At 42.3% G+C, this 27921-nt stretch overlaps 1 protein-coding gene and 1 pseudogene across 2 annotated transcripts in view; one reads left to right on the plus strand and one right to left on the minus strand.

Moving 5' to 3' along the window:
- BBS9 (Bardet-Biedl syndrome 9) overlaps positions 1–27921 on the minus strand; it is a 572961-nt gene that overhangs the window by 520378 nt on the left and 24662 nt on the right. For both annotated transcript variants that reach the window (XM_075558202.1, XM_075558200.1), the window contains exons 4-5: positions 26021–26085; positions 18906–19019 (exon numbers count right to left, since the gene is read on the minus strand). In XM_075558202.1, the coding sequence (XP_075414317.1) occupies positions 18906–19019; positions 26021–26085 (179 nt within the window). The remainder of the gene's footprint in view (positions 1–18905; positions 19020–26020; positions 26086–27921) is intronic.
- Positions 20230–20283, plus strand: LOC142457537 (U7 small nuclear RNA; annotated as a pseudogene).

A 27921-nucleotide genomic window follows, 5' to 3' on the forward strand; every position in this document is an offset into this window, starting at 1 on the left:
TCCCTGCGGCCTCCCTCACTTCCCTCCCCCTCCCTGCGGCCCAGACCTAGTCAGTCTTCAAAGTCTTTCCCTTTGGTGTGAAAAATATTTTTACTTTATTTCTTCCTTTATAGTAATGGCATCTTAAAATATTTATCTTTATGAGACTGACTAACTTTGCTGAGCAAAATGCCCTCCAATTTTGTCCCTGTCATGAGGTGCTTGACAGACTTGTCATTGTTCTTTATGGATGCATAATATTGTATTGTGTGTACGTGCCAGAGTTTATCTATTCCTCTAGAGATGGGTTTATTTTTTGCTTCCATCTTTTTGTAATTGAAAAAATTTAAATTGAAAGAATCCATCTGCAAAAAGTTATTTAAGGTTGTAAAATAGAGGGAAAATCATCTTCTTTTGTGTAACATTTTTATTTTTGTACTATTCATATAAAGACAAAGATGTTCAGAGCAGCATTATTTATTTTAGCCAAAAACTAGAAATCACTCAAACATCCATCACAAGGGTAATCAACCTGAAATCTAGAAGGTATATCAATATATCCTCTACACAGAGTTCTGATATACTGTTAAAATATAAGAAGGCAGTAGTCAATGTAAACATTTGCTTTTCATATTAAACATTCACATTCACCTATATGTTGTGCTTTGATATTTATGCCTTTGAACAAGAATCTCCATGTAGAACGAAAATGCACTGCTGAATCAACTTACTTCAAGAGAGGCTAGGGGAGGGGGAGAAACAGTTCATTTCCCATGGCAATGTGGGGTGTGGGTGGATTTGCTAACTTTGGGGACCTTTCACATCACAGTGTCATTTGAAATTTTAAAAGTACTTTTATGGCAATTATTTTCCTTCTCAATTGAGTAAAATATTTAATAGCTATTCCACTGTTAAAATGGGATCCATGATTAAACATATACAGAGATCAAAACTAGCTGTCAAATCCTATCAAAGCTACCATATTTAACCGTTCTCTTGTCAAAAGCAGCCCTGACCACAAGGCGTTAGTTACTAACACTTTTCCAGCCTTGGCATCCAGCCACCATGAAAGAACTTTTTTTAAAAAATAATTTTTTTAAACACCACCAAAAAACATCAAACATGCTTTTAAGTCTTTTCCCCTCTTCGCCATAGCAGGCAAAGAGCCATTGAAGCACTAAATTTCTACAGCATATGTATAGAAGGAAGCAGAATTCACCTTTCAGTAACAACTTTAAATGATGGTGTAAAAAACAAATTTGCAGACTGCGGGGAACCCTCTTTATAACCTTCCCCCAGGAACTACAGGTTTTATACACCGTAACATACAGGAAAACGCTATTTGAAAGTCACATTGTTTTATGGGTCTTAGACCAGAGATTTTATACATGAATGCCATAGAGATGAGAGAGCCCAGCACAGGATGAGGACCGATCCCATTATCCCCTTGATCTTCCGACTTCTCACTGTGGATCCATAAAGAATCTTAAAAACAAATGAGGGAAGTCCTCCGATCTTATAAAACACCTCTGCTTTAATACTTAGGCAAGGAACAGGAGCCAGTACACCACACGGAGTCTTCTCTCACATTCATCTCTAACGTTGCAACCATATCTATTCGAAAATAGGGACCATATGGTTCACTGGTGAGACAAGGGCTATCAAAACATGATTCCCTGTGAGGAAAATAGGGTTAATCTTTTATTAGCACTAACACCAAAAAAAAAAAAAAAAGCAGTAAGGCTGTGTTCTGGCTGTTCATTCACCCCAGCTGAGCATATCAGCTTGCTCTCTGGATGGCCATCAAAGAATCCAGACAGCTTTGGGGAGCACAGCCTCTTAGCACCCACACGTGACCACTAATCCATTTCCTTGACAGACATGAAAAAGGTCCAGTTCAGACAATTTGAAGTTATTTGAAGGCCGAAGATCTGATTATTGAGGGCTGCATTAAGATGAGGCAGGAGGCAGGCCTGGTTATTCTTCAACTCACTATTTTCTTTGGCGGGCTTTTTATCCCAAGAATTCATGAATTTTTATTTATGTGACAATAAAATCCCAGACAAGCTTATAGAAGTCATTTTATGATTTTAGAAGTATTCCACCAGGCTCTTATATATATGAGGGCTTCGAAAGGTTCACAGAAAAATAGAATGAAAAGATAATGGAATTCCTCCACAAAGTTCTTGATGCCCCTCGTATTATTGGTAAAATCCTGTTCACTTCCTTTACTGAGACTCCCATCTCGAACACATCGAACCTTTTATATGCATTATTTTCTTTCCACCTCAGTCACCACAAAGGGACTCCTCTACTGTCACGCCATGACAATCTATACCGTGCGCACATTATGTCTACACTCCAACTATAAACTTCCCTTGAAAAAATGCTACTTTTCTGAAGTGTCATTAGATGAAAAAAACAAGCAAAGTAAAATTTAAAACCTAGAGGAGTTTTTTTAATGAGCTAACATAATTCAAAGAGGCATCTTTTGTAAATTTTTAAAAATTAGTTTTATAATAAACATTTTAAATAAATAGTTTTAATTAAAAACTTCAGATTTTTTAAATGGTATCATAGATACTGAATACTTCTGCATACCAAATGTTAGGATGAAGAATGGATGAATAGCAAAAAGTAGAATACAAAAAAATTTATTCTTTACTGCCATGGAGAAGATTCTGACTCATAATAGTTTGACCCTACTGGACAGAGTAAAATTGCTCCTGTAGGTTTCTGAGACTAAATCTTTACCAGAGAAGGCCTCCTCTTTCTCACACAGAAACTGACTACTGAAACACAGCTACAAGTAGGAAACTCAATTTATTTATACAAAGAAGCCTTATCTATACAAATGCTCTATCAGTGGCATATTGGGAAATAATTTGAATAAAGGTAGGCTCAGGAAGCCCAAAAAACCACCCTCACTTTTAGCAATATGGGAGGCAGTGACTCCGATAAGCTACTCACTGTAGTAGTTGTTTGTTATTATTGTTATTTTGGGGCGTCATTGAGTTGACATGGTGCACAACGATCCTATAGGGCAGAGTAAAACTTCCCCATAGGGTTTACTAGGCTGTACTCTTTACAAGAGGAGATAATATGGTCTTTTCTCCCCCAGAGCCACAGGTGGATTCAAACCACTGACCTTTCGGTTAGCAGTCAAGGGTTAACCATTCAGCCACCATGGCCCCTTAGTAGATGTTTAACATGTATGTGCTAAGGAAGAAAAACACAAATAGGACTAGAATAGCTTAGATTAGGGCACAGGGCTTAGGCTTTATTTCTGAAAAACAATCTTGTATATCTATATATATGATAAAGGCCCTGCCCAAGCACATGGCCATTTCAGTTCACCAGTCATTCATCCATTCAACAAATACTGATTTAGTACCTACTATGTGCTGAGGGAAAGGCGGGCCGGTAGCTCTGTGGGCAAGACATCGGGCTGCTAACCACAAGGTCATGGGTTCAAACCCACCAAAAGAAAGAAGAAACTATCTTCTCTCATAAAGAATTGTGATTATGGGGTTGTTGTAAGTCAGAAAAGACTGATGGCTGAGGGTGTGTGCCAAGGAGAGGAATCCTAGTGAAGGAGTTAAGCACGCAACTGCTAATGGAAAGATCGGTGGTTCAAACCTACCTGTTACTACTATTGAGTGGCTAGTGAGGGTAAACCTTTTGGTGTGGTGTGGTGTGGTGTGGTGTGGTGTGGTGTGGTGTGGTGTGGTGCAGTGTGGTTTTGCTATGTGCCATGACTATGCAAGATACTGGACACACATGATCTGCTCTCACTGAGTTTATGGAAAACCTCCGCTCTTCTTCATCTCTCAGAGATCACATGGAACCTCTCTCTAACTGACAAGGCAATTAAATGAGAGGAAATGTATTCAAAAGAACATGGACTCTCGAATCAGATCACTCTGGATTCAAATCCTCACAATGTGTGGGTACGTTTGGGAGCAAGATTCCTATCGTCTCTGAGCTCTAGTTTCCTCATTGAGGAAATGTGGCCAAGTCACTATTTCACTGGGTTAGATGTGCTAACAAAAAACCTCCGCAACCCAAACCACTGCAATGGAGTCCATTCCAACCTATGGGGTACCCATAAAAGTCGTGCTCCAAATCATGCACATGAAAACCCTCAGTGCCATCAAGTCAGTTCCAACTCACAACGACCCACAGGACAGAGTGGAACTGCCATGTGGATTCCCAAAGCTCTTTATCCTTACAGGGCAGAAAGCCTCATACTTCTCCCCAGGACAGCTGGTGGTTTCGAACTATAGACCTTGCCAACTAATGACCTTGTGTTCTCTTTCCACCTAGTCTTCTCCAAAAATAAATGTAAAATTTTCTACTAGAAAATCAAACCTCAGAAACCATAGTCATCAAAAGAGACACCGAAAACTAAACTTTAACCTCATTAAAACACACACACAGTTAAAAAGTCAAGAACCATCTGGAAAGATAAATAATTGCATAAGCCATAATAAAATTAATCTGTACAAAATAAGTAGCTCATATAACCAAAGTAAAACAAAGGGCTGCTGATCTAGGATTCTATGGGACCATCCAAACAACAAGATTTTAAGAAGCACATTCATTTCCTAAATTCAGCATTTCAGATTATTTTCAAAAGACCCTTTCAAGAATGGGACATTGTGAAATACATATAAAATGATTTTTTAAATGGCTCATATGCATGAGCTGTAATGAAGCAAAGGACACAATACAGCTTCGTGCCATAACTGCTCGATCGTCTTGAGCATCGAGAAAAGCGCACGTTTCTAAGAAGTTTCATTGTGTGGAGCTGCGACCTCTAATGCCCCAGGGGGTGGAGATAGTGAGTAAGAAGCTTCTGAAAATCTTACTAAAACCCCCTGCTTTAGGGGAAGGCCGATCCGGGAGAGAGGTAGGCACGTGACGAAATGGGCACATCTGTAACACCAAGCACCACCTCCATCGGACAAAAAACACCAATTTCACCATTTAGGTGGGTTTTTTGTTTTACAGAAACTAAGCTAAGGGGGAATTTGATAGATCATAAGAATAGCAGCAGATCTAATTATCTCCAGCAATTATGGAAGACAGGATAGAGAAGCAATTGAATCCTCACACACCCTCCCAACGTCGAACGGAAAATGTACAGGAAAGGAACAGAAGGGGCTGGAAATAGTCTGTGATGAGCTACAGTCAAAGAGATGAAGGAATAACTGGGTATCCTCGTGAGGGAGTCTTACAGAGAAGATGCCAAGTGGGAGCGCACCCCCTTCTTCCACCAGAACAGGATGCAGGCACTAACAAAACTGCAGAGGAGGGGCCAATGCCAGGTCTTCCAGGTACGGCGCCGCAGCCTCCGGTAACCTCTCCACCTCCTGCCCCGCCCGCTGTCCCCACAGACATGCAGCACGCTGGACAACCTCCAGCCCTCAAAACAGTTTGTCAGTGGGGAGAACAACTCATCTGTGATTGGGTGGGAGAGAAGGCAAGGCAAATTTCGCAGCACCATTTAAAGAGCAGGCTGGGCCAGAGTTGGCCAGACTCAGCTCGAGCAAGATAAAAAGAGACAGACCTGGCAGATCCACAAACACACAAACGGCAAGGGGGGGAGGGGGGTGGAAACAGAAGAAGAAACATAGCAAAAAAATTGGAACAGACCTTCTGTGAACATTATTGAACAATCAAAAATAATATGAATCAAACAAAACAAGCCCAGAGCAAGGTGATGCGGGAAGCTGTAGAACATATAAATATAGATAATCAAGATTTTAATACAGAGATATACGCAGTCATATATAAATAAGAATTGATTTGAAGAGGAATGTATGAAGCTAAAGCTTTGTACGCAAAGGAGCTCCAAAGAGTTCACAGAAAATTTTCATTATCTTTTCATTTCTTATACCACGGCCCCTTCATACACAAACATCATTGTCATCAAGTAAATTCTAACTCATACCAACCCTATATAACAGGGTGGGACTGCTCCATGGGGTTACTACAGGCGCTGCCACCAGCAGGACTCCTCAGGGGTGTGGATGTGTCTCCTTGGCGACACTGTGGTTTGGGTTTGGGCAGCTAATCACAAGGTCAGCAGTTCAAACCCACCAGTTGCTGCTAGGAAGAAAGATTTGGCAATCTATTCCTATAAAGATTATAATCTTGGAAAAGCAGTTGCTGGGGTTGCTTATATACAACCAAACACCATGGGATTTGGTTCCTTAGTATAAAAGTTTAGGGCCACAGTTTCATGAGACACCCAATTAATTGATTTAATAATGTTTAATGCTTCTGTTCCATCTCCCAGTTCAATGCACAGCTCCTGGTGGCTTCAATGCTTGCAAATGGCCTCCCAAGCTGCACAATAATGGGACTCTATTCACCTGGAACAACAGTGGAAGAAGGAACTTGAGGATGATATAGGTGTCCCCAAATGTCTCCATAAACAGCTGCAACCAAGACTGGATGGGGCCCAGCTACCATTGTGGAACATTTTGATGAAAGATTCTATAGAAGAATTTTGATCAAAAGGGGAAAATGAGGCAGAGAATTTCTAGTTTTCATGAATTGCAAACTTTCTGGAGCCATGAGGCAGGATGACCCTCGAAATGAACCCTGTGATCATCTGTAAACCGGACATGAAGATTGTCCCCGGATGGTTTCTGTTGCTTTCCCCAGCTGTGAAGTGCAGAAGGAGTGGGTGTATAATGATAATAACTGACAGAAGGGGTTAAAGGGAATGCAGGGGTGCAGGGTGGCTGATAGTGAGGGAAGGGGTTTGGAGAGTAAATAATGAAGGCGGGAGAAAGGAGGGAGCACCAGAACTGATTGTGATCGCACATTTTACAGGCAATCTATTGATGTATGGATTGTCACAAGAGCTGTAAGAGCGAGCCCTCAATAAAATGGCATTTAAAAAAAGGCAATTTAACCATGGGGAGGGGAGATGTTCTAAGATTGATGTAGTAATGATTGTACTATTCTCCTTGATATGACTGAGTGATTGAGCTTCTGAATTGTGTGATATGTAAATTATCATACAAATATCATACAAAAGTCGGGGGGGGATTATCCCCTGAAGTCTACTTAAAACCAAACAGCAGTTTAGTTCAAGAACTATACAAGAACCTTCAAAAAGTTCCTGGAGAAATGGAACTAAAAGAAAAGGGAATATTTCCACAGTGCTTTATATAGTTATATAGATTGAAACTAAAAAGAGTAGAATAGCTGAGAGGGCAGGGAGTTAAGGTGGGAGGGGCAACTTCATCTCCCAAAAAAGAGAGAGACCGCTTGCCCGACTAGAAGAACGTCATCGATGGCACTGAAACATGCGAATGCCTGACACGGATCGGGCTTTTCATTACATGGGGTCGCAATCCATACTGAAGGCGGCACACAATCCTTGATGTCTGTCAGCAAGTGCTTCGAGTACTCCTCAGTTTCCCCAGGCAAGGTTGGGTCACCTGCACATCACAAACTATCGATAACCTTCCTCCGATCTTGATGCCATGTTCATGCTTATATAGTCCAGCTTCTCGGATTATTTGCTCAGCATACTGTGGAGTGTTCTGGAATTCCCACTGTTCTGAATGCGAACCACAGTTTATGATATCAAGGCCATCAATAATTGCTTAGGATCCACACAGGCGAATGTCTTTGCAGGGTCAATGAAACACAAACATTTTTTCTGGTATTCTCTACTTTCAGTCAAGAGCCGCCTGAGGACAGCAATGATAATCCTTACTAGAAGTGCTTTTCTGAATCCAGCCCGAATTTCCGGCAGCTCCCTGTCAGTGGATCACTGCAACTGATGTGAATGGACTTCAACCAAATGTCATTTGCATATGATATCACCTTCTGTTGAGTCACCTTTCTTAGGAATGGGTACAAACCTGGATCATGGGGGGAAAAAAAAAAAGAGGACCTGATGCAAAGGGCTTAAGTGGAGAGCAAATGCTTTGAGAATGATTAGGGCAAAGAATGTACGGATGTGCTTTATACAATTAATGTATGTATATGTATGGATTGTGATAAGAGTTTGTATGAACCCCTAATAAAATGTTTTTTTTTTAAAAAACTGGATCGCTTCCAGTTAGTTAGGCAGGGAGCTGTCTTCCAAATATCTTGGCATAGGTGAGGGAGGGCTCCCAGTGTTTCTTCAACTAGTTGAAACATTTCTGGTTGTATTCCATTGTTTCCTGGAACCTTGTTTTTAGCTAACGCCTTCAGTACAGCTTGGACAGCTTTCCATATCACCAGTTCTTAAATCATATTCTCCCTGGTGAAATGGTAAACCATCGACGAGTTCCTTTTTGGTAGTGACTCTGTATTTCCTTCCATCTTCTTTTGACTTCTTTCATTGCTCAGTATTGTACCAATAAAATCTTTTAATATTGCAACTCAAGACTTGAATATTTTTCTTCAGTTCTTTCAGCTTAAGATATGCTGAGTTTATTCTTCCATTTTGGTTTTCTAACTCTAGGTCTTTGCACATTTCATCATAATACTCTGTTTTGTCTTCTCAAGCTGTCTTTGATATTTTCTGTTCAGCTCTTTTACGTGGTCATTTCTTCCATGTGCTTTAGCTACCTTATTATCAAGGGCAAATTTCAATGTGTCTCCTGAGATCCATTTTGACCTTTTCTTCTTTCCAGTCTTGTTAATGACCTTCCGCTTTCTTCGTGAATGATGTTCTTGAAGTCATCCCAAGCTCACTGGATCTCCTGTCATTAGTGTCCAATTAGTCAAACCTATTCTTATGTTTTTGAAATGCTGGTCAGATATACTCAAGGTCATAGTTTGGCTCTCATGGACTTGTTTTCTTTTTCTTCAGTGTCAACCTGAACTGACACATGCGGGCAATTGGTGGTCTGTTCCACACTGAGCCTCTAGCCTGGTTGTAATGGCTAATATTGAGCTTCTCCCCATGAGAGGTAGTCAAACGGATTTCTGTGTATTTCATCAGGAGAGGTTCACATTTATAGTCACTATTTATGCTACTGAAAAAAGGTTTCAGGACCAGTGGTGAGAGTGGCGATACCGGGAAGGTAGAGGGAGGGTGGGGTGGAAACGCGGAACCAATTACAGGGATCTATATTATAATCTCCTACCTGGGGGATGGGCAACCGAAAAGTTGGTGAAGGGAGACGTCGGACAGTGTAAGATATGACAAAATAATAATTTATAAATTATCAAGGATTAATGAGGGAGGGGCTAAGGGGGAGGGGAAAGGAGGGGGGGTTATGAGGAATTGATGCAAGGGGCTTAAGTGGAGAGCAAGTGTTTTGAGAATGATGAGGGCAACGAATGTTTGGGTGTGCTTTACCACAACTGATCTATGTATGGATTGTGATAAGAATTGTATGAGCCCCCAATAAAATTATTTTTAAAAAGAAAAAAGGTATAGGCAGTAAAGAATACAGAAATTGTTGGTTTTGCAAAGGTCTAGCGTGCTATCTCTAGCTTCGTTTCTACATGAAGGCCTTATTTTCCAGCTACGATTCCTTCTTCTTTGCTTCCAACTTTCACACTCCAATTGCCAATAACTATCAGTGCATTTCTACTGCATGCTTCATCAATCTCAGACCGAAGAAGTTGGTGGAAGTCCTCCGTTTCTTCTTCACTAGCTTGAGTGGTTGGTGGATAACTCTGAACAACAGCTCTATTGGCCAGATCTCCTTGAATGTGCATAGATATCAGCCTATCACAGATAGCACTAGAGTCCAGGTAGCTCTTGAAACGTCCAGTTTGACGACGAATGTGACACCTTCCTCTTCAATTTGCCATACCCAGCATAGTAAATTGTATGATTGTCTGATTCAAAATTGCCAATACCAACCCATTTCCACTCACTAATGCTTTATTAGGGCATCGAGTTTTATGTGTTCCATTTCATTTCTGATAATGTCCATTTTATTTTCCCTGGATTCATAGTTTGTTTATGAGGCTCATCTTCAGGCACGATACCAGACAACCTTCTGGTAGGAGGTGGTGAATATCTGATAATGTTCCACTGCTACATACAAATCCCACTTATGAATAGCTAGATATTTACAGCGGGTTTTGTTGTTGTTGTTGTTGTTATTTTGAGTTGTGTTTCATCCACAAATGAAGATCCCAAAAGCTTTACTCCATCTAAGGCAGTGGTTCTCCACCTTCCTGATGCCGCAACCCTTTAATACAGTTCCTCATGTGGTGGTGACCCCCAACCATCAAATTATTTTCGTTGCTACTTCATAACTATAATTTTGCTACTGTTATGAATCGGATGACCCCAAAGGGGTCGCAACCCAAGGTTGAGAACCGCTGATCTTATTATGAATATCTCAGACATATTTTAATTTAATGCCTTCCCACCTGAGGAGCTCATCCTCTTCAGCAAGGATACCAGACAAGGTTCTGCTGCAATTCATGAGGTGGTCAGTATTGACAATGTTCCACTGCTATTTATAAATTTTTCAGTGGCTGATTCCTCAGCCTATTTCCTCTTTTTAGCCTGTTCTTAGTCTGGAAGCTCTGCTGAAACCTGTTCACCTTGGGTAACTCTCCTAGTATTTGAAATGCCAGTTCTATAGTTTCCAGCTTCACAGCAACACGAGAGTCACCACAGAAGGACATACTGGCAAACAAGGGCTGGGCGGCCTGTGGTAACTGCTCCCTGGCATGCCTCTGGAATCGTCTCCGGGTAATTAAGGCCCAACCTTAATCTAACTCCATTCATGACACAATTGGTTCAGAAATGGCCCAATCAGAGGCAAAAACTTGGCAAGAGCCTTGCTGGCTCTCCTGGGAGGAAAACGGGCATTCTTTCACATGGACGAGACTCGGAAAAGTACGATTTGGAGCTGCTAAGGCCATCATGTACCTGTCTAAAGAAACTGAAGCAAGGGAGAAGAACAAAGCACCAAGAACTGATCACACTAGAGAACCTAATGACACCTTTTCTGTTCTTACTGCAGCCAACTGTCAACTGCAAGCAAAAGAATTCCTGGCAGTACCAAAGGCAAAGCTAGCGAATTCCAGCGGCACAGCCAACTTCCCACGGGAAAGCAGAATGATGACTGAGGTAGATGTTGGAAAGTTTGAGTTTTGTATGGTGACATTTCTTTCAATCTTAAAGTTATCTATTTCCAGGAAAATGCAAGGTGTAAATAAATATTTAGGATCAAGAACATTCATTTGAAAAATTCAAGTAGAGAAGTAAGAAATGCGAAGGGTGCACACTGAAAGATGACTCAGAGGGTGGTGACAATCTGTAATAAAGTATATAAGGAGCCTATTTATCCATAAGCCACAAATTCATTACATAAAGAAGGAAGTGACTCGGCATGACTATAAAACACAAAGCATGTGATGAGAAATAAAAGATTAAGGAACAAAATTATATATCATCACTCAAAGAGCATATTTTTTAAATACACCTGTTCCTCATTTACCACCTATCTCATTATCCAACATTGCACACTTACAACAACTTTGTAAAAATCTTCTATACAGACCCAATAGACCAGGTCCTATGCAGGGCTGTACCAAGGCCCTCCCCATGGACTCCCTGAATGAGACACCAAAGGGCCCAGTGAAAAGTGGGCCATGCAATGGCCCAGCCACAGGATCCCTTCTCCCACTCATCCTCTACTTCCCAGTCCCAGTACAGAAGGCACGAGGCAACAGAGGGCCAAAATCAGATCTTGGGCAGGCCGGAGCAGAACAAGCAAGAGTGCCAGGGTAGAGAGAAAGAAAGGGGAGCACATATGGGTGTGGAATGGGGCAGAGAGAGGATGAGCAGGGTCCTCACCCACAGTAAGAATTGGGAGGTAGCAGTCAGCAAGTAACACTGAATGAACGACACCACCACTTCCACCTGGAGGTTCCCAGGGGTGAGAAAGCATGATGGGTAAAAGGGGTCCTCATCCCGAGGTGCACTAGAGGCACCCAATGGGCAAAACGTGGTTGGAAGAGGGCAGAACACCAGAGCCAAAGCCAAGGCACATTTCCCATAACAATCTGATCTTTGAAACTTAAGCAGCCTGGATGCCAACAATGCATTCGACTTTCTTAAAAAAAATCTTTATAGAGGGCATTTTGTTCATCAGACCAAGATCTTATCTGATGTCCAAATGCCTTTCCCCTCCAGCTGTGGCCTTATCTTTCTTCTACTCCTCATAGCCAAGCCTCCTCATAAAACAGCTTTCTTCGGGATTTCCATTTCCTCTTTATGGATTCCGAGCTCCAGGCCAACTTAACTAATGCTCTTGCCCTTCTGTTAAAACTACTCTCCGTATCATTACCTATGGTTCCCAATGGCTGATCCCGTATTTTCTGTTCAGCACTCCAGCTGCTTAACTTCTGTCACTCCTGACTACTTCCCTCCCTCTTGAGAGATTTTATTTTCCCTCCCCTCCCATGACATCACGCCATCCTGTCTCTCCATCTGCCTTCCTTAATCTCTTGTGTCAGTTCCTCTTCCTCTCTCTACCTCTACATTAATAGTTCTTAAGATAGCCCTACTGCTGAGGAGCACTACTTCCTTTCCGTGGGAAATCAACTCATCTCTAAAGGAGATAATTTTGCCTTCCTGGGGGCTCTAAGAAAGTCCATTTGGCAGGCTAAAACTGCCAAGGCTTTTTTACAGCAAAGTCATAATAAAAGTGCTCCAAAGTCTGAAAAATAATCTCAACAGAACTCAATTACAGGAAACTGGGATTAGTGGTTTCCATATTAACGTTCACAGAGATGAAGTTCTGGAATTAAATAATAACAATAATGACAACATACTCTCCCACTTCCACACACACAAACCCAAACACCCTGCAGGGAGTTGCTCTATCCTCAGAGCACCAGGAGAGCTTTGTACACATCCATCTCTATTAAGACTTACCTCATTATAGTATAGTTAGACCTTGGCCTTTAGCACTCCCCTCCAATGTAAGCTGCTGGAAAACATTAAATGGTCTTTGATCCATTTTCTGTGCCAAGACACTAGCTTGGTGCATGGGCCCTCAAAAGATATGCAGTAAATCTAGGATGGAACGGTGAATGGATGGATGGAAAGACAGATATTACTAGGGATGACTAACAGACCAGGCTTGCCTCACTTCCTGAAAGTCCCTATGAACTTCCAACCAATTTCCAAGGTCCCTACCACATACTTGCAAGAGGCTCATTAGAAGGTTCTCATTAAAAGGTCCATCACCCTGTCACAGGCCTATAGTGCACATTTTGGGTGACTATAGATATAACGAGAGATTCTGAATAAAGAAAAGTCTAACTCAAATTTTTTACAGTAGCCAGATATGCTAAACAGATCACATAAATTATCTTATTTTACAAAGCTAATTGAATGCATTTGTTGACCTTAAAATGTTAACATTCATTTTTCACTCCACCACTGTCTGCCCATCAGCTGGCCTTTTGTGAATACTGTTTTGAAATGGCAAGCTTATCTTAACTGGGTAAAATACCATGTCAACAACCATTGGAAATTGTAGTAACGCACAAATAAAGCAGAGGAAATTCTGGCAGAAATATCATTCATTCCTTTTTACAAAAACAAGTAGGGTTCAAATTACCAAACTAGAGAAACTCCACCAATAGCACTAACATTTTTATATCAATTCAAGACTGATTTAGTGTATTTCCAAATTGCAACTTAATTGGTCATGCTTATGACACTCATTAAATTTTGTAAACACTGACTTGTCGATAGTGTGGAAATTAAGGTGCTATCTGTAGCCGACTAAGGGGATGGTGCAGAACGAAGCAGCATTTCATTCCATTTTACCTTTTTCCTATCAGAAAATTTAATTTAGTGAATCAGCAAGGAGGCATATTCAATCACACACCAGAGAGGGAGGCAGCTGGGTATGGTTTACAACACAAGCTTCTTCTGGAAGCAGAGAACCTAGGATAGACCCACCACCCGCACTATTTGAGAGAGCTGCCTGTAGCAAGTGACCCAATCAGTGAAGGGGTTAGAGCACAGGACCGGGCAGGAGGAGGGCAGCACACACTGAGGCGCAGCATACCTCAAGACCTAGCCTACTTGGCATCACCAGGACGGCTGTCCGAAATTCAGAACCTCAGGCCCAAACCCAAGCTTACTAGCCCTGCCTTTGTACATGATCCCTGGTGATTCAGATGTCAATTAAAGTTTGAGACACAGAGCTAGAAAGCACTTCAATATTATATCTTATGAAAGGCTCACTCAATCTCACTCACTGCCAACTCATAGCAACCCTATAGGACAGGGTAAAACGGCCCATGTGGGTTTCCAAGGCTGTCACTCTTTTCAGGAGTGTCGCAGCTGTCACCTGAGGAGCAGCTGGTGGTTTCAAACTGCTGACCTTTCAGTTAGCAGCCCAACATGTAACCACTAGCGATGACAACTAGATAATTCTTTTTTTTAAAACTCTGTTCCTCTGATGTTTACTTAGTGATTTACTCTGCACAGGGCAGTGTTCTAAGTTCAACATAAAGAAAAGGCACACTTATTTCTTTAAAAAATGTGGATTACAAGGTGGACTGTTAAAAACCCACAAAGTCGGCAATTTGAAACCACCAGATGCTATGCGGGAGTAAACGAGGCTTTCCAACTTTGAACAGTTAACGTCTCAGAAGTCCAAAGGGGGCACTTCTATTCTGTCCTTCGGGGTCACTATGGGTCAGAATCAGCTCCCTGGCAGTGCATGGCTGACCTCTTTGCTGTAATCAGGTCCCTTAGTGGTACTCAGGTCTAAGATTGTGGAGGGCTGCCATCTAGTGGCAATTCGTTCAGTTGCACATACAAATATCCCATGGCCTTTCTGCATTTTAAACACCTTTGTTAGAAATGGTGTCAACAGAAAAGTGGGTAAGGGAGACGTCGGACAGGACAAGATATGAAAAAATAATAATCTGTAAATTATCAAGGGTTCATGACGGAGGGGGAGCTGGGAGGGAGGAGAAAAAATGAGGAACTGATGCCAGGGGCTTAAGTGGAGAACAAATGTTTTGAGAATAATGAGGGCAATGAATGTACAAACGTGTTTTACACAATTGATGTAAGTATGGATTGTGATAAGAGTTGCATGAGCCCCTAATAAAAGGATTAAAAAAGAAATTGTGTCAAATTTTCTTTTTTCCTACTTTCTTTCTTGAGAATTACAGACCTTATAATTGGACTTAATAATTCTATAAGAAGGCATTGTAAATTCAGTGCAAGCTAAAGACAAGGATTTCTAAGTTTTCCATTTTAAGTTCAGATCAACTCGACATTTCAAACTAAAAGACCAAGACATCAGAAAGACACGAAGTAGACTCGGGGAGCTGAAAAAGGAACTTTCCTTTAAGAGGTTAAGGTCTTGAGTTGGCTTCCACTTTACAAAACCTTGACTGTGTAACCTGGGGTGAGGCAGCTTTCATATTGGGGAATAATACCACTTCTAGATTCTACACTAAGAAAATAATCAGAAACATGGACAAAGATATATGTAAAAATATGTTCATTTCAACCAACAAAGCTTCATTTTAATAACTTCATAATAATCCACAGAATAAATGCATCAAAGCTAATTTAATCAGTTCCATTACTCAGATCACTTCTCAGTTTTGTATATTACAAGTAAACATATATTCTATGTTCTTGCAAAAGCAATAAAGTGGAATGCAACTCGGCTTCACATAACTTGGAGCATTTCCTAATACGCATTTCTCTAAGTACTGTGATGATATCCAAACGTATTTACCAAGCTGCGACCTGCCACTCTGCCTTACACGAGTGGCACAGCTTTCCACCCAGTCATAAGCAAGGTATGATAAATAGTACAGCCTGAGCTGTTGCCTTGCCAGCTTATGTGGGTTGTATCACATGACTAATTTAGTTAACAGCTTTAACTCAGCTAGAAGGTACTCTGACCATAATATCTTTCCCTCTGAAATATACAACTCGATCATTTTAGGAACTGACAGCACTTCAAAAAGTCCATGGGAAAAGGGAATTAGACAATAATGGAATGTTCCACAAACATCTTGAAACCCCTCCTATTTATAAAGTTGTACAACAGTCACGATGATCTAATTTTAGAACACTTTCATCATCCTACAAAGAACTCTTGTACCCATTAGCATTCTCTCCTAACAACGTGGCTAAGTTTTTCTACTAGACCACCTCCTACTTTGTCATGTGTTCTCACAGATACCTCAGTGGCAACGATATAATTGTTCCAAACTCATGGAATGACTGACTCATCTGACAGAGGGACTGGATTCCAGCCCCCCCGACCACCTCAACCAGGCACCGTGTACAGAAAAACTACACAACCTTAACCACCGGAAAGTAAAACACGTCAGAATGGTCCCAAGTGTTTCCAGAAGTTATGTGTTTAAATAGAAAACCATCATTTAAGAGCTACAGAAAGAAAGATAGGAAGTAGGTACAAAATTGCCTTTCTTTTATAAGCTATTAACAACTGTGAGTACTTTGGAAGACCTTTATAACATCCAGCAAAAATGTCCCATAGAAACAAAGACCTTCTGTTTTTTGATTGGGTCATCAGGACTTTATGAAATATATAATTCCATTTAAAGCAGATAAAATTTGGTATACAGCAGAGCTGTCTTGATGCTACTTAGCTTACCCTCGTTAAGCCAACACGCTTTTTTCTCAAGTCATAATTTTGGTGGGGTTTATCTACATAATTTGGTCATTTGACTTTGGGAGATTTGGTAGTAGAAAGAAAACTAGGGGGGAAATTTGTTTGATTAAGGAGATCTGGTTTCTCCAACAATGTCAGATATTCTTTTTAATGGTGAAGTTCAGTTATAAAAGCAAAGGATTAGGGGAGACACTTTACTGGCAGAAATTAGCCTCTCATCTAAATCGTAGCGCTTTCTCTCCTGTCTCCATCTAACTCGAGCCATCTCTCGCGGCCCTGCGACTCAGAGGAAGCAATTCTGCAAGACAGCCAAATAGTATTGCATAATCTTAGTGATAACAAACGTTCTTTATACACCACCACCCAAAAAGAGGTGTCCACGGGCTAATTTGTTTGCCCAAACTTTTCTACGAGTTGCCTTTACCTCTGTGGACAAAAACACTTGAGTTTACATAGATGAAGGGTACTTCCAAACGCAGGCTCTTCCTCATTTCACTAAAGAAAGTTCTTCATATAGGAAGACTGCATTTTAAAGAAAATGTTGAATAAGAAACTCAAAAGAGTGTGAGCCCCAAAGAGTTACAATAGTATTTTACAGTTTCTGCTGGTTGCACACATGCACACAACCCGTAGACAACATCACAGAGGTACCAATCACCACCTGGCTTCCTGTCCTCGACTCAGCACCACTAGCCCTCCACCACTCCATCATGGTGCAGTGAGAGTTAATGAGCACAAAAGAAAAATAGTTCCACACCAATCCCAACAGCAGACACGGAAAATACCAAATACAAGAATCAAAAAAAAAAAGAAAGAAAGAAAATACCAAATACTAGTAATTTTGAAAGCTTTGCGAGCACGGTGGGCATGCAACAGGTCGCGCTCATGCTAATTAAAAAATGTACCCCCAGAGTGGAAGCCACTGACCCAGTCCTCAGTAAGGGAGGGACTTGGTAAGATTTAGGAAGAGTTTCTTCCTTCTGGGCGGATTTATCACAGGCCAGCGCACATGACTTGACAAATTCACTAGAAGAGTGAATTTCAACCCTCCTGCCGCCTCCACCAGGCACCCTGTACAGAAACAACCTACAAAGCCGTGTGCAGTAGCCCTTATGTGGTAGTTTCCAGAGAGCAGGGTGCACCGCACCTTGCCTGTAGCAGACACCAGAGAGTTGCTGTCAACAGTAAGTTCAATTCCTTCATCCACTACAAGGGATCATCCCACAGTTCCACCACAAGAAAACAACCACAAATCATCACCACAACCATGTATGAAAGAGCGCAGTTGGAGAAAAGGCAGTTTCAGAAATAAATCTCTAGACTGTATCCAGGTGCTGGTTGCTGTTGTTGTTGCTTGCTGTTGTTGTTGCTAGGTGCATTGAGTCCGTTCCAACTCTCGGTGACACTATGCACAACAGGACAAAACACTGCCCGGTCCGGCGCCATCCTCACAATGGTCATTGTGTTCGAGGCCACCGGCGCACTCACAGTGTCAAGGGCCTTCCTCTTTTTCCTGCCCCTCCACTCTGACAAGCTTGATGTCCGAATCAAATGCAACCACTTTCTCTCTTTTTGGCTGGGGTTTCTGTGGGTGGGGTGGTGAAGCATCCGGCGGCTACCCATGAGGCTAGTCGCTCAACCTCAGCAGCTCCTGCACAGGAGCAGGCCGGGCTGCCCACCCCCATAACCAGTCTGACTTGTGGAAACCCTGCCCTGGGGCCACTGCGATCCAATCAACTTGAGGGAGTGGATTGGGGTGTTTTTGAGAAGTGAAGGTTTACAGAGAAAAATCAGTTTTCCGTTCAACAATTGATGTGACATTTTGTTTGGTAGCATTAGTTGCGATTCCCTCAGGCCAATAGCACACTGCCCGTGCCTTACTCTGGTTGGCCATTTCCAGGTTTCCATGCGTCCCTCCATCCTGCCTCTTCTACCCCTGTGTGTTTGACCCCCATTCGCTACCTGAAGCTTTCTCTCTTAGCCTCATTATTTTGCTAGGGGACTTCGATACTAAAACCAGGAAACCAACCAGCGACACTGCCACGGAGTGGATTCCAGCTCTGAAGAACAGGGGGCACCACACCTGGGGGTTTCCCAGCTGTCGGACTTGACGAGCGCAGGAAGTGGCAGAGCAGCCGGTGGCTCCATGCAGAACACCCCCAAGGCTCCTCGTCTATGCCCAGGGGTCTATGCCCAGGTGTCTCCTTGAACTCTGCCATGCACACCACAGTCGCTCACTTGCATAGGGCCGAATGTTTGAACTCTGCGACAGCACCCTCGTGATTAAACACAAATTACCTTTTACACCACCAAATGAACCGTAAGTCATGTTGCAGGCTGTCCTCTGAAGATTATGCTCATACATCAATTTGATCTGATATTGGTTCCCATGTTCCACATTACCCATGGTGCCTGAGGGAATAAAAAGGGGGGTTAAGGGAAGTTGTGTATGTTTACATTATAAGACATAAATTTCTTCTCCCCCTCTATCCCGATTCCGAGTAATTCCATTTTACTGAAATGTAAATTGTCAAAGCGCTAAGACGTTACATAGACGAACAATCCGCATACTGATGACAGCATGCTGGCGAGGCAAGCACAGAATAGGCCTGGGCTGGATTACACCATTCCATGAAACACTGCCCTAGTGACACTTGGTTATCTATTTTTGTAAAATAGATTATGTCTGAGTTAAGCTTAATTATCTGAATACCAACAAAACCCTCCAACTCCAGTGCTAAAATAAATGGAGTCAAATCCCTTGCACTTGTAAATACTAATAAAGCCAAGAAATCGATGCGTCTTAGGAGAAAAGTTTTCACACTTTGCTACGATTTAACTTCCTGCCCCAACTCTCAAAATACTCAAGCTCCTAGCATATTATATTTTAATTTAATGGAGAGATCCCTTAAGTTTTCCTCAGCAAATAAATAGTTTACCAAGAAGAATCATTCAAAACAAAGAAAAATAATAACTGTTTTACATAAACCCTATGGGTTACAATCACTTTCTAGTTCTTTCCAAATGAGAAAAGATTCTTTGTCTATAAGATATGTCTCTCTCTCTCTCTCTCTCTCTCTCTCTCTTTCAGCTTACTCTCTGGAAGCTGGCTTGCTGCAGTCATTAAAGTTGGAGCTATATTCCAGTCATCAGGAAGAGTACTGAGGTTAAAACAGGCATAGAGAGAAAAAGCCTTAGGAAAACAACACTTTCTATAAAGAAGCATGCTTTTCATTCATCCATTTAAAGATGCGAAAGCTAAAGGAAAAAGTCATGGCATGCAAATAAGGAATTACTGTCAAACTACAAAACTATTGAATCATTACAACAATCTAAATATCTAGGTCTGTGTACACCTATTTATCTGTAAACACTTATTTGTTTGAGTCCGGATTGTGTGAGTGGTTAGGGTGGGCCAAAGAATGTATCAGCATGCACTGAGATTGGAAAAAACTGAAATCATCGCTTTCTCTTTTTGAGAGGGAAAGCAATGTTAGGTTCATAGAGAATCCCGAGTGGGTGGCACCGAGGGCTGCTCCACATTCAGCTGCTAACCGCCAAGTCTGCAATGCACACCCACCAGCTGCTCCCCGGGAGAAAGATGGGGCTGTTTGTTCCCATAAAGAGTGAAAGTCATTTGTCTAGCAGGTTTTCTGGTTTTCCCGGAAAAGCCCCATACACACACCAGTAAACCAGCTATTTAACTAAAAAGAGTTAAAGTTAAAAAAAGAGTTAAAGTCTCGGAAACCCAAAGGGGCAGGTCTGCTCTGCTCTATCATGTGGTTCTGAAGCTGGAGTCAACTCAATGACAAGGAGTTTGGGTTTTGTTTGAGTCCATAAAATAATAATACTAACAATATCCACAAAATCACAGAGCTGTGGAAAAGACACAGGATGCAAACCAGGTCTTGAGAGTCAGGCCCTACCCACTCAGGGGGCTGGTTGCCCTTCAGTTCGTTGTTTTAACAACCTTGGCGAGAACTTGGTGCTGAGAGGCCTGTAAAAAGCATGCTGATGACAGACAGAAGAAAGCAACACCGGCAATACGCCGTCTCCACCCCGCCTTTCTCCTCCTGGCCTGCCTTCCCTTCCTCGTTTGGAAGATGAGGGTGGAAAGAGGAAAACTGACAGGGAGGGTGTGTTGAGAACTATCACTGCTACTCCGTGCTTTGCCCCTGAGACTGGAAACAATAGCTTTCACATACCAATAGAATTAAAAGCCAAGAGAAAGGCTCACACGGACCTGGCTGGCTGTGGGAGGAGACCAAGGCATCCTTGAATCCTACAGGCAGTGAGATCCAGGGAAACAGAGGCAATCACAGCCAAATCAGTCACATGGAGGCGGGGGGGGGGTGTCAAATAAGTCCCAGCATAAACCCGAGGAGAGGTCAAGCCTCTAGAAAGCCAGGCAAAGAAGTTACCCGAGGCACCTGGCTCGTCCTCGAGACACAACCACGCGGACTTCCATGGACGAGGACTCCCAGCAACGCTAGAGGACAGAGCGGAACAGATCCTGGGCTTCTGAGACTGTCTGAGTGCACAGGAGCAGCTCCGGGGTTTTGAACTGCAGACATTGAGAATAGCTGCCTAATGTGTCACTACTCCACCAGGGCTCCTCGGCTGGCCCTGCAGACAATTAGCAGAGAGACAAAGATGCTGTTGCCATGCATTCAATCCTGACTCCCGGTGAGACCCCTGGGGTGTGTTTCAGAGTAGAACTGGGCTCCATGGGGTCTCGGGGACTATGATCTTGTGGAAATAGACCACCAGGCCTTTCTTCCCAGGCACCTGTGGGTAGATTCAAACCACCATCACCAAACACTTAACCGTCTGCCCCATCCCAGTATCTTGAAACAAGAGTAACCCCTCTAGACTCTCAGAATAATAAAAATTATTTTTAAAACAAAACAGGTCAAGCCATGTCAGTGAGCAGAGCAATCAGCAGTCAATATTTAAACACATCTGCTGTGAAGTGACAGTCACATTTTTGTTCTTTCAAAGCTCCAAATGTACTGGTGAATTTAATTTTTTCTGTTGATGGCACTCTACAACTTGGGAATCTACCTATGAGAACAAAAGGCAAAATATCTTCCTAGCAGGTTATCTGGGAATAGAGTTAGCCTCTGATCACCCACAATTCTGGCTGTTTTGCCAGAAGCATTGCTAACAGACGATCAGAAGTGTGCATATTGGCTTTTTCCCTTGGGTATCCAGACTGAGCACAGGCAGGATGTGAGGATGATGATAGTCCACATGTAAGTACAGTTAATAGAAAGTTCCACAGATTAAAGAGTAAGTGGATATTAAAACATTTATGCTGTTGGCTCTATTTAAACAAGATCTAATTGAAACAAAAAAAGTTCTCTGGAAAAATCAAAGGTCCCCATTGACAACAGTTTTCAGGGCAATTTTCGGTAACTGCTGAAGGGTCTAATGATGTTAAATGAAATCAAAGCCAATACCAAGCTAGTTGAAAGATCCATTGTGCTATAGGAAAAAAAAAAATTATAAGTCTGTCCTTTTTGTCCCTCGCATGGCAACCATTAAAATTCTATAAATATGTCCAGTGCGTAGTAAATACTTATTGAGGAGTACATAATTTGGGGGGGGGACATATTTAAGGGAATATAATCAGTAAGGCTTAAACCGTACATCTGTAACCATTTACGAAAAGTGAAGCGCAGGAGAAAGGAATTTGAGATGCCATGGGATGCTTTTTTCCCTCTTTTGCTGAGCATGTGCAGATGGGCGAGCTGTAGGTCACCAAAACCCTGCTGGGAAGCTTGCCCTTGATGACATTGCACCCACCAAAAAGAAGTCAGCAATACGGCCAGCCTCTGACGAGGAAGGTTTGCTGAACTCTATCCTGTGCAAAAGAAGGGCTTTAAAAGCTATCCTGTCGTTCAACTCCTGTCTTGGTTAGAAGCACCCTGTGCACAAAAGGAAATGTCCAGCATTGGGAGAGCGGGCAGTGGGGGCGGGTGTCAAGTTCAGTCAAGACTTTCATCTGCTGATGCAGGGGTTTCACTTGAACTAGAAAATCTCTCGGCTTTGCCTGGTACCATGAAAGCTAGGTAAAAGTTCAGCCGGGAACCTCAAGAAACATATTCAAGAGAACAAAAACATTTATTTCCCGTTTCTCGATTTAAGCCACGCCAGGAAAAATACACCCATTGTCAGCCTACAAATATTCATATAAGAAGCTGAAGAAATCAGAGACAGAGAGAAGTGAGTGAGGTGGGGCAGAAGGGAATGTAATTTGGACAACTCCTAGTCCCCAGAGAATGCAAATGCTTTCAATGAATCAGAATCAAAGAGCAATAAAATCACCATGGCAAAGAGAGTTCATTTTCAACACTAATTTGAAGGAGGACACAAATGTCCCATCGGCCAGCTAGCAGGGAAGCAAAAAAAAAAAAAAGCCCACATGGAAGAAGCATCCCAACCCCTGTGATCACGAGGTGTCGACAGGATCAGGTATCAGGCATCAGAAAACCCAAAAACAAACAACCATTTTGATGTGAATGAGGGAGGTCAGAATGGAGACCCAAAGCCAATTTGAAGACAATTGGACATCCCCTCACAGAAGGGTCACAAGGAAGGGACAAGACAGCCAGGTTGCAGTATAGCACTGACGAAACACACAACAGTCCTCTAGTTCTTTAATGCTTCCTCCCTGTCCCCCTACTATCATGACTCCAGTTCTGTGTCACAAATCTGACTAGACCAGAGCATGTACACTGGTACAGATAAGAGCTCTTGACACATGGAATCCAGGACAGATAAACCCCTGAGGACCAATAATGAGAGTAGTGTTACCATGAGGGTAGAAGGAAGGTGGGGGAAGAAAGGGGGAACCAATTGACTGATGCATAATTTCCACCATCCAGGGGGATGAACAACAGAAATGTGTGGGAAGGGAGGCAACAGATGGTGTAAAATATGAAAATAAAAATAAATGATCAATTATCAATGATTCACAAGGGTGGGAAGGTGGGAGAGGAAGGGGGGGGAAGAGGAACTGATACCAAGGGCTCAAGTAGAAAGAAAAAAATTGGAAATGATGATGGTACCATATGTGCAAACGTGCTTTATACAATTGATGTATGGATTGTTTTAAGAGCTGTGAGAGCACCCAATAAAATAATTTATTAAAATAAAACATAAATAAAAAACAAGCAGTGACCACACATACCAATTTCTTTATGTAGACTTTGTTAAAAACCAAACATCAATCAGCAAGCCCCAGCAGAACTCTAGAGCCTTCTGTTTTCTGGCCCTTAGTTCAAGAGGGACCCATGGAGGCCAAGAGTTAAAACTACTTTATCAATGCCAGGGTGCCTGCCTCCCCCTTCTGTCCTGCTGAGAACCCCGAGAAGGGACCCAGTCTCCAAACGATGTTCAGACATGTGCAATCCAATTCATGTAGTGTCATATGCAGTTCACAGCCTAGGTTCAAAAACGAAGGAGAAACCCACACGCACCCTCACTGCCAGTCAATGGATTCTGACTCATGGTGCCCCGGAGGGCTAAATAGAACTGCTCCTGTGGGTTTCTGAGGCTAGAATTCTTCATGGACATAAAAAGCCTCATCTTTCTCTTTTGAAGCAGCTGGTGGTTTCGAGCTGCTGACCCTGTAGTAAGCAGCCCAATGTGTAACCCACTAGGCTACCAGGGCTCCTTGATGTACAAGTAGCTCTATGCAATAAAGTAGGCTTCCTCATACCTTCTCCATTTATTCTGGGACACTAAATACTTGCCCTGGCACTGGGAGGAGCAATGGCTTTACCATGAAACAAGGTTGTTGTTGTTGTTGTTAGGTGCCGCTGTGTAGGTTCCAACCCATAGCAACTTTATGCACAACAGAACAAAGCACTGCGTGGGCCTGCACCATCCTCACGACTGTTCCTGTGCCTGAGCCCATTGTCACAGCTGGTGTCAACCATTCTCCTTGCGGGCCTTCCTTTCCTTCACTCCCCGGCTGGCCTACCTAACCTGACGCCCTTCTCCAGGGACCCAGTCTCTCCTGACAACCAGTAGGAACGGCTAACAGTGATGGGGAGGGTCACTTTATCAGGCCTCCATTAGAGAGTGGAAAAGAAAGTGATAGTGGAAAAGGGGATGGAGACGGAAGAGAAAGGAGCAAGGGGCACACAGTCGAGAGAGTACTAAGGAGCCTCCATCAGTTGCCTCCGCATGACGGGGAAATCTGTTCCCTCGCTCAGTGAGTATTCCCATGCTGTCCACCATAGATCCGAGGCCAAGCTAGCAAGCAGGCCTTAGGAAACTATCAAATCTCTACCCTGAAAAGAGACTTCCTACAAAATCCAATTCAGCGACAATATATGTGAATTGATACTCAAAGCTAAAAGCAAAATACAAAGAAGGCCTAAATTAAAAAAATGAGTATGAGAAATCTATAGCCTAGAATCTAAAACTCACCCCAAACCCACTGCCATCAAGTCAATTCTGACTCATCGCGGACCTACATAGAATCTACAAGGCTCTAAATACACATATTTTCTGAAGCAGACAGCCTCTTCTTTCTCCTGCAGAGCAGCTGGTGGGTTTGAACAGCTGACCTTGAGGTTAGTAGTACTACATTTACCCGACTGCACCACCAGGATTTGTTAGAAGCTAAGAGCACAAACTCCAAAGGGGAATATCTTTTATATAAAAGTTCACTCTATAGAGACTTAAGGTTATTGTACCCATAAAAAAATTTTTCCCTAACATTCATATCCAAAATATATCCATATCCATTTCAAATGAGCATTTTTCCAATAACTAAAACAGAACAAAAAGGTAACCATTTATATTTAATAAGGGTCAACATGCTAAAAACAAACCACAATTAACTACCATGCTTGTATCCAGAGAACTGTATTAACAAACGAAATGGGATCAGGCCTCAAACTAAAAGCCCTGAAGTTTGTTCCGTGAAGAGAGCCAATGCTAGGTGTCACTGGGTTGGTTCCGACAGCCGTAGGCCAAGAAATTAGAAGGTTAAAACAAAACCACTTGAGGTTCGCCAGAGATGATATAGTTCAAATCACGATGACTTAGCAGCTAACAGATTTTGTTACAGTTGAACATTTCTTAAGACTCAAGTGTCCTATTGTCCTCAGAATTGGCCTATATTAGCCATAGGCAATTATGGACTCCAGCCCTGGATGGAAGGCGGTTATAAGGAACTTTCTACCAGAAATATAAGCATGCACTGAAACAGCAAACCCAGAAAAATTAATAGCTGGAGGATCTGGAAAAAATGAATGAATGAATGGAAAATGGAATCCCAGAACAAGGAAATCTGTGTTCAGAATCAACAATATAAAATATTCACTCTTGTATAATATTCAGGAGTCCATTTTCTGACAGGGTTTCTATACTAGGAGAAAAAAATTGTTTCTTACCTGAGACAAAGTAGACACAAAGTTTTCTAGAATGCAAAACAGCCAAATGAAGCATTTCAGTACCTCTGAAAAATGCAGAAACATTTTAAAAGTTTTTATTAGTTTCTTATTAAAGTAGATGTTAGCTTCAGATATAACAACCAAAACAGTCTGATTAATATTTTAGATCGATTTTACCCTCAGCAACAATTCAAAAGGTTACATTCTGTATTTTAAAATACATAACAGCAAACCCACAGTCAGTTTGGTAATCCCTAAGCCTCAGTCAATACCTGACCTCAAAGAGCTGCCTTAGGCTAGAAAGCAATGGAGCCTGCTGGGAAGTCCTCCCGGCAGCCCCTTCCCGTGAGCCCCACAATAAAGAGATCTCAGGGCTGCTCCTGGCCCTCTAGCTAACTGACCTGTGACCCTGGGCAAGACACTTAATCTCTCTCCCTGAGCCTGCTTCCCCTCTGGAAAACAAAAAGTCTCCAAATTTAAAAGGTCTGCCAGAATTTAAGAGCCAGGAGATTTCCCATAAAAAAAAAAAAAACCTTGTTCTCTGGCTTTTCTTTTTGAAAAATGTGGAGATCTGGCTACAAGCCCAGAATTGAGTAGCAGCCACCTCCTTCAGTCTGGCCAGGGTCTTCAGTTGGCCACAGCCATTTATAGCTTTTAGTCATTCACATCTACCTGCAGGACACTTGAAGATAATGAATCTGGGATTTTGAGATCTTACCAGGCTGCTGCATCTAGAAACCTCTAGTTGTGTCTGGGGGTGTAGTGGTGATGTTGATATGCACAATAAAAACTCGCTGGCATCCGGTCGATTCCAACTCATAGTGACCCTATTTGACAGGGTAGAAATGTCCCTGTGGGTTTCAGGCTCCCACTCTTTACAAAAGTAGAAAAGCCTCCTCTTCTTCCCATTGAGTGGCTGTTGGTTTCGAACTGCTGAGCCTGAGGTTAGTAGCTCAACATGTAACCACTACCCGACCCGGGTTTCTTGCGATAGTTGCCATATAGATCATATGGCCCTTCTAGCAAGAATCATGAAAGACTCTTTGGGCAACATATTGACTGATGCAGGAAGCATCAAGAGAAGATGGAGAGAATACACAGAGTCACTGCACCAGAAAGAACTAGGGGACATTCCGCCATTTCAGGAGGCAGCATCTAAGTAAGAACCAATGGTGCTGAAGGAAATTCATGGGGCACTGAGGCACTGGCCAAGAACAAGACTCCAGGAATTGGTGGAACACCTATTGAAGTGTTTCAGACACTGATGAAGCACTGGAAGCGCACACTCACCCATGCCAAGAAGTATGAAAGATAGCTACTTGGCCAATGACTGAAAGAGATGGATATCTGTATCCATTCCAAGGAAACGTGGCCCAACAGAAAACTCAAACTATAGAAAAATATCACTGATATCACATGCCAGTAAAATTTTGCTTAAGATCATCCAACAAAGGTTGCAGCAATACATTGACAGAGGTCCAGGCCTGAATCCAAAGCGGGCACAGAACAAGGGACATTGCTGACATCGGATGGATCTTGGCTGAAAGTAGAGAACACCAGAAAGATGTTTTCTTGTGTTATTGTCTATGCCATGGTGTATGATTATGGATCATAACAAAATATGGATGGCCTGGAGCAGAATGGGACTTCCAGAACACTCCATTGTACCCCTGTGGCACTTGTACATGGATCAAGAGGTAAATGGGTGAACAGAAAAGGGGAATGCTGCATGGTTTAAAATCAGGGAACGCGTGTGACAGGGTTGTATCCTCTCATCATGCTTATTCTGTCTACATGCTAAGGCTGACTAACAACCTAAAATATGCAAATGAGACCTTGGTTGCTAAAAGTGAGGAGGACCTTAAGCATCTGCTGATGAAGATCAAGGATTGCAGCCTTCG

Source organism: Tenrec ecaudatus, chromosome 9 (assembly GCF_050624435.1).
Source record: "Tenrec ecaudatus isolate mTenEca1 chromosome 9, mTenEca1.hap1, whole genome shotgun sequence".
Lineage (NCBI taxonomy): Eukaryota > Metazoa > Chordata > Mammalia > Afrosoricida > Tenrecidae > Tenrec > Tenrec ecaudatus.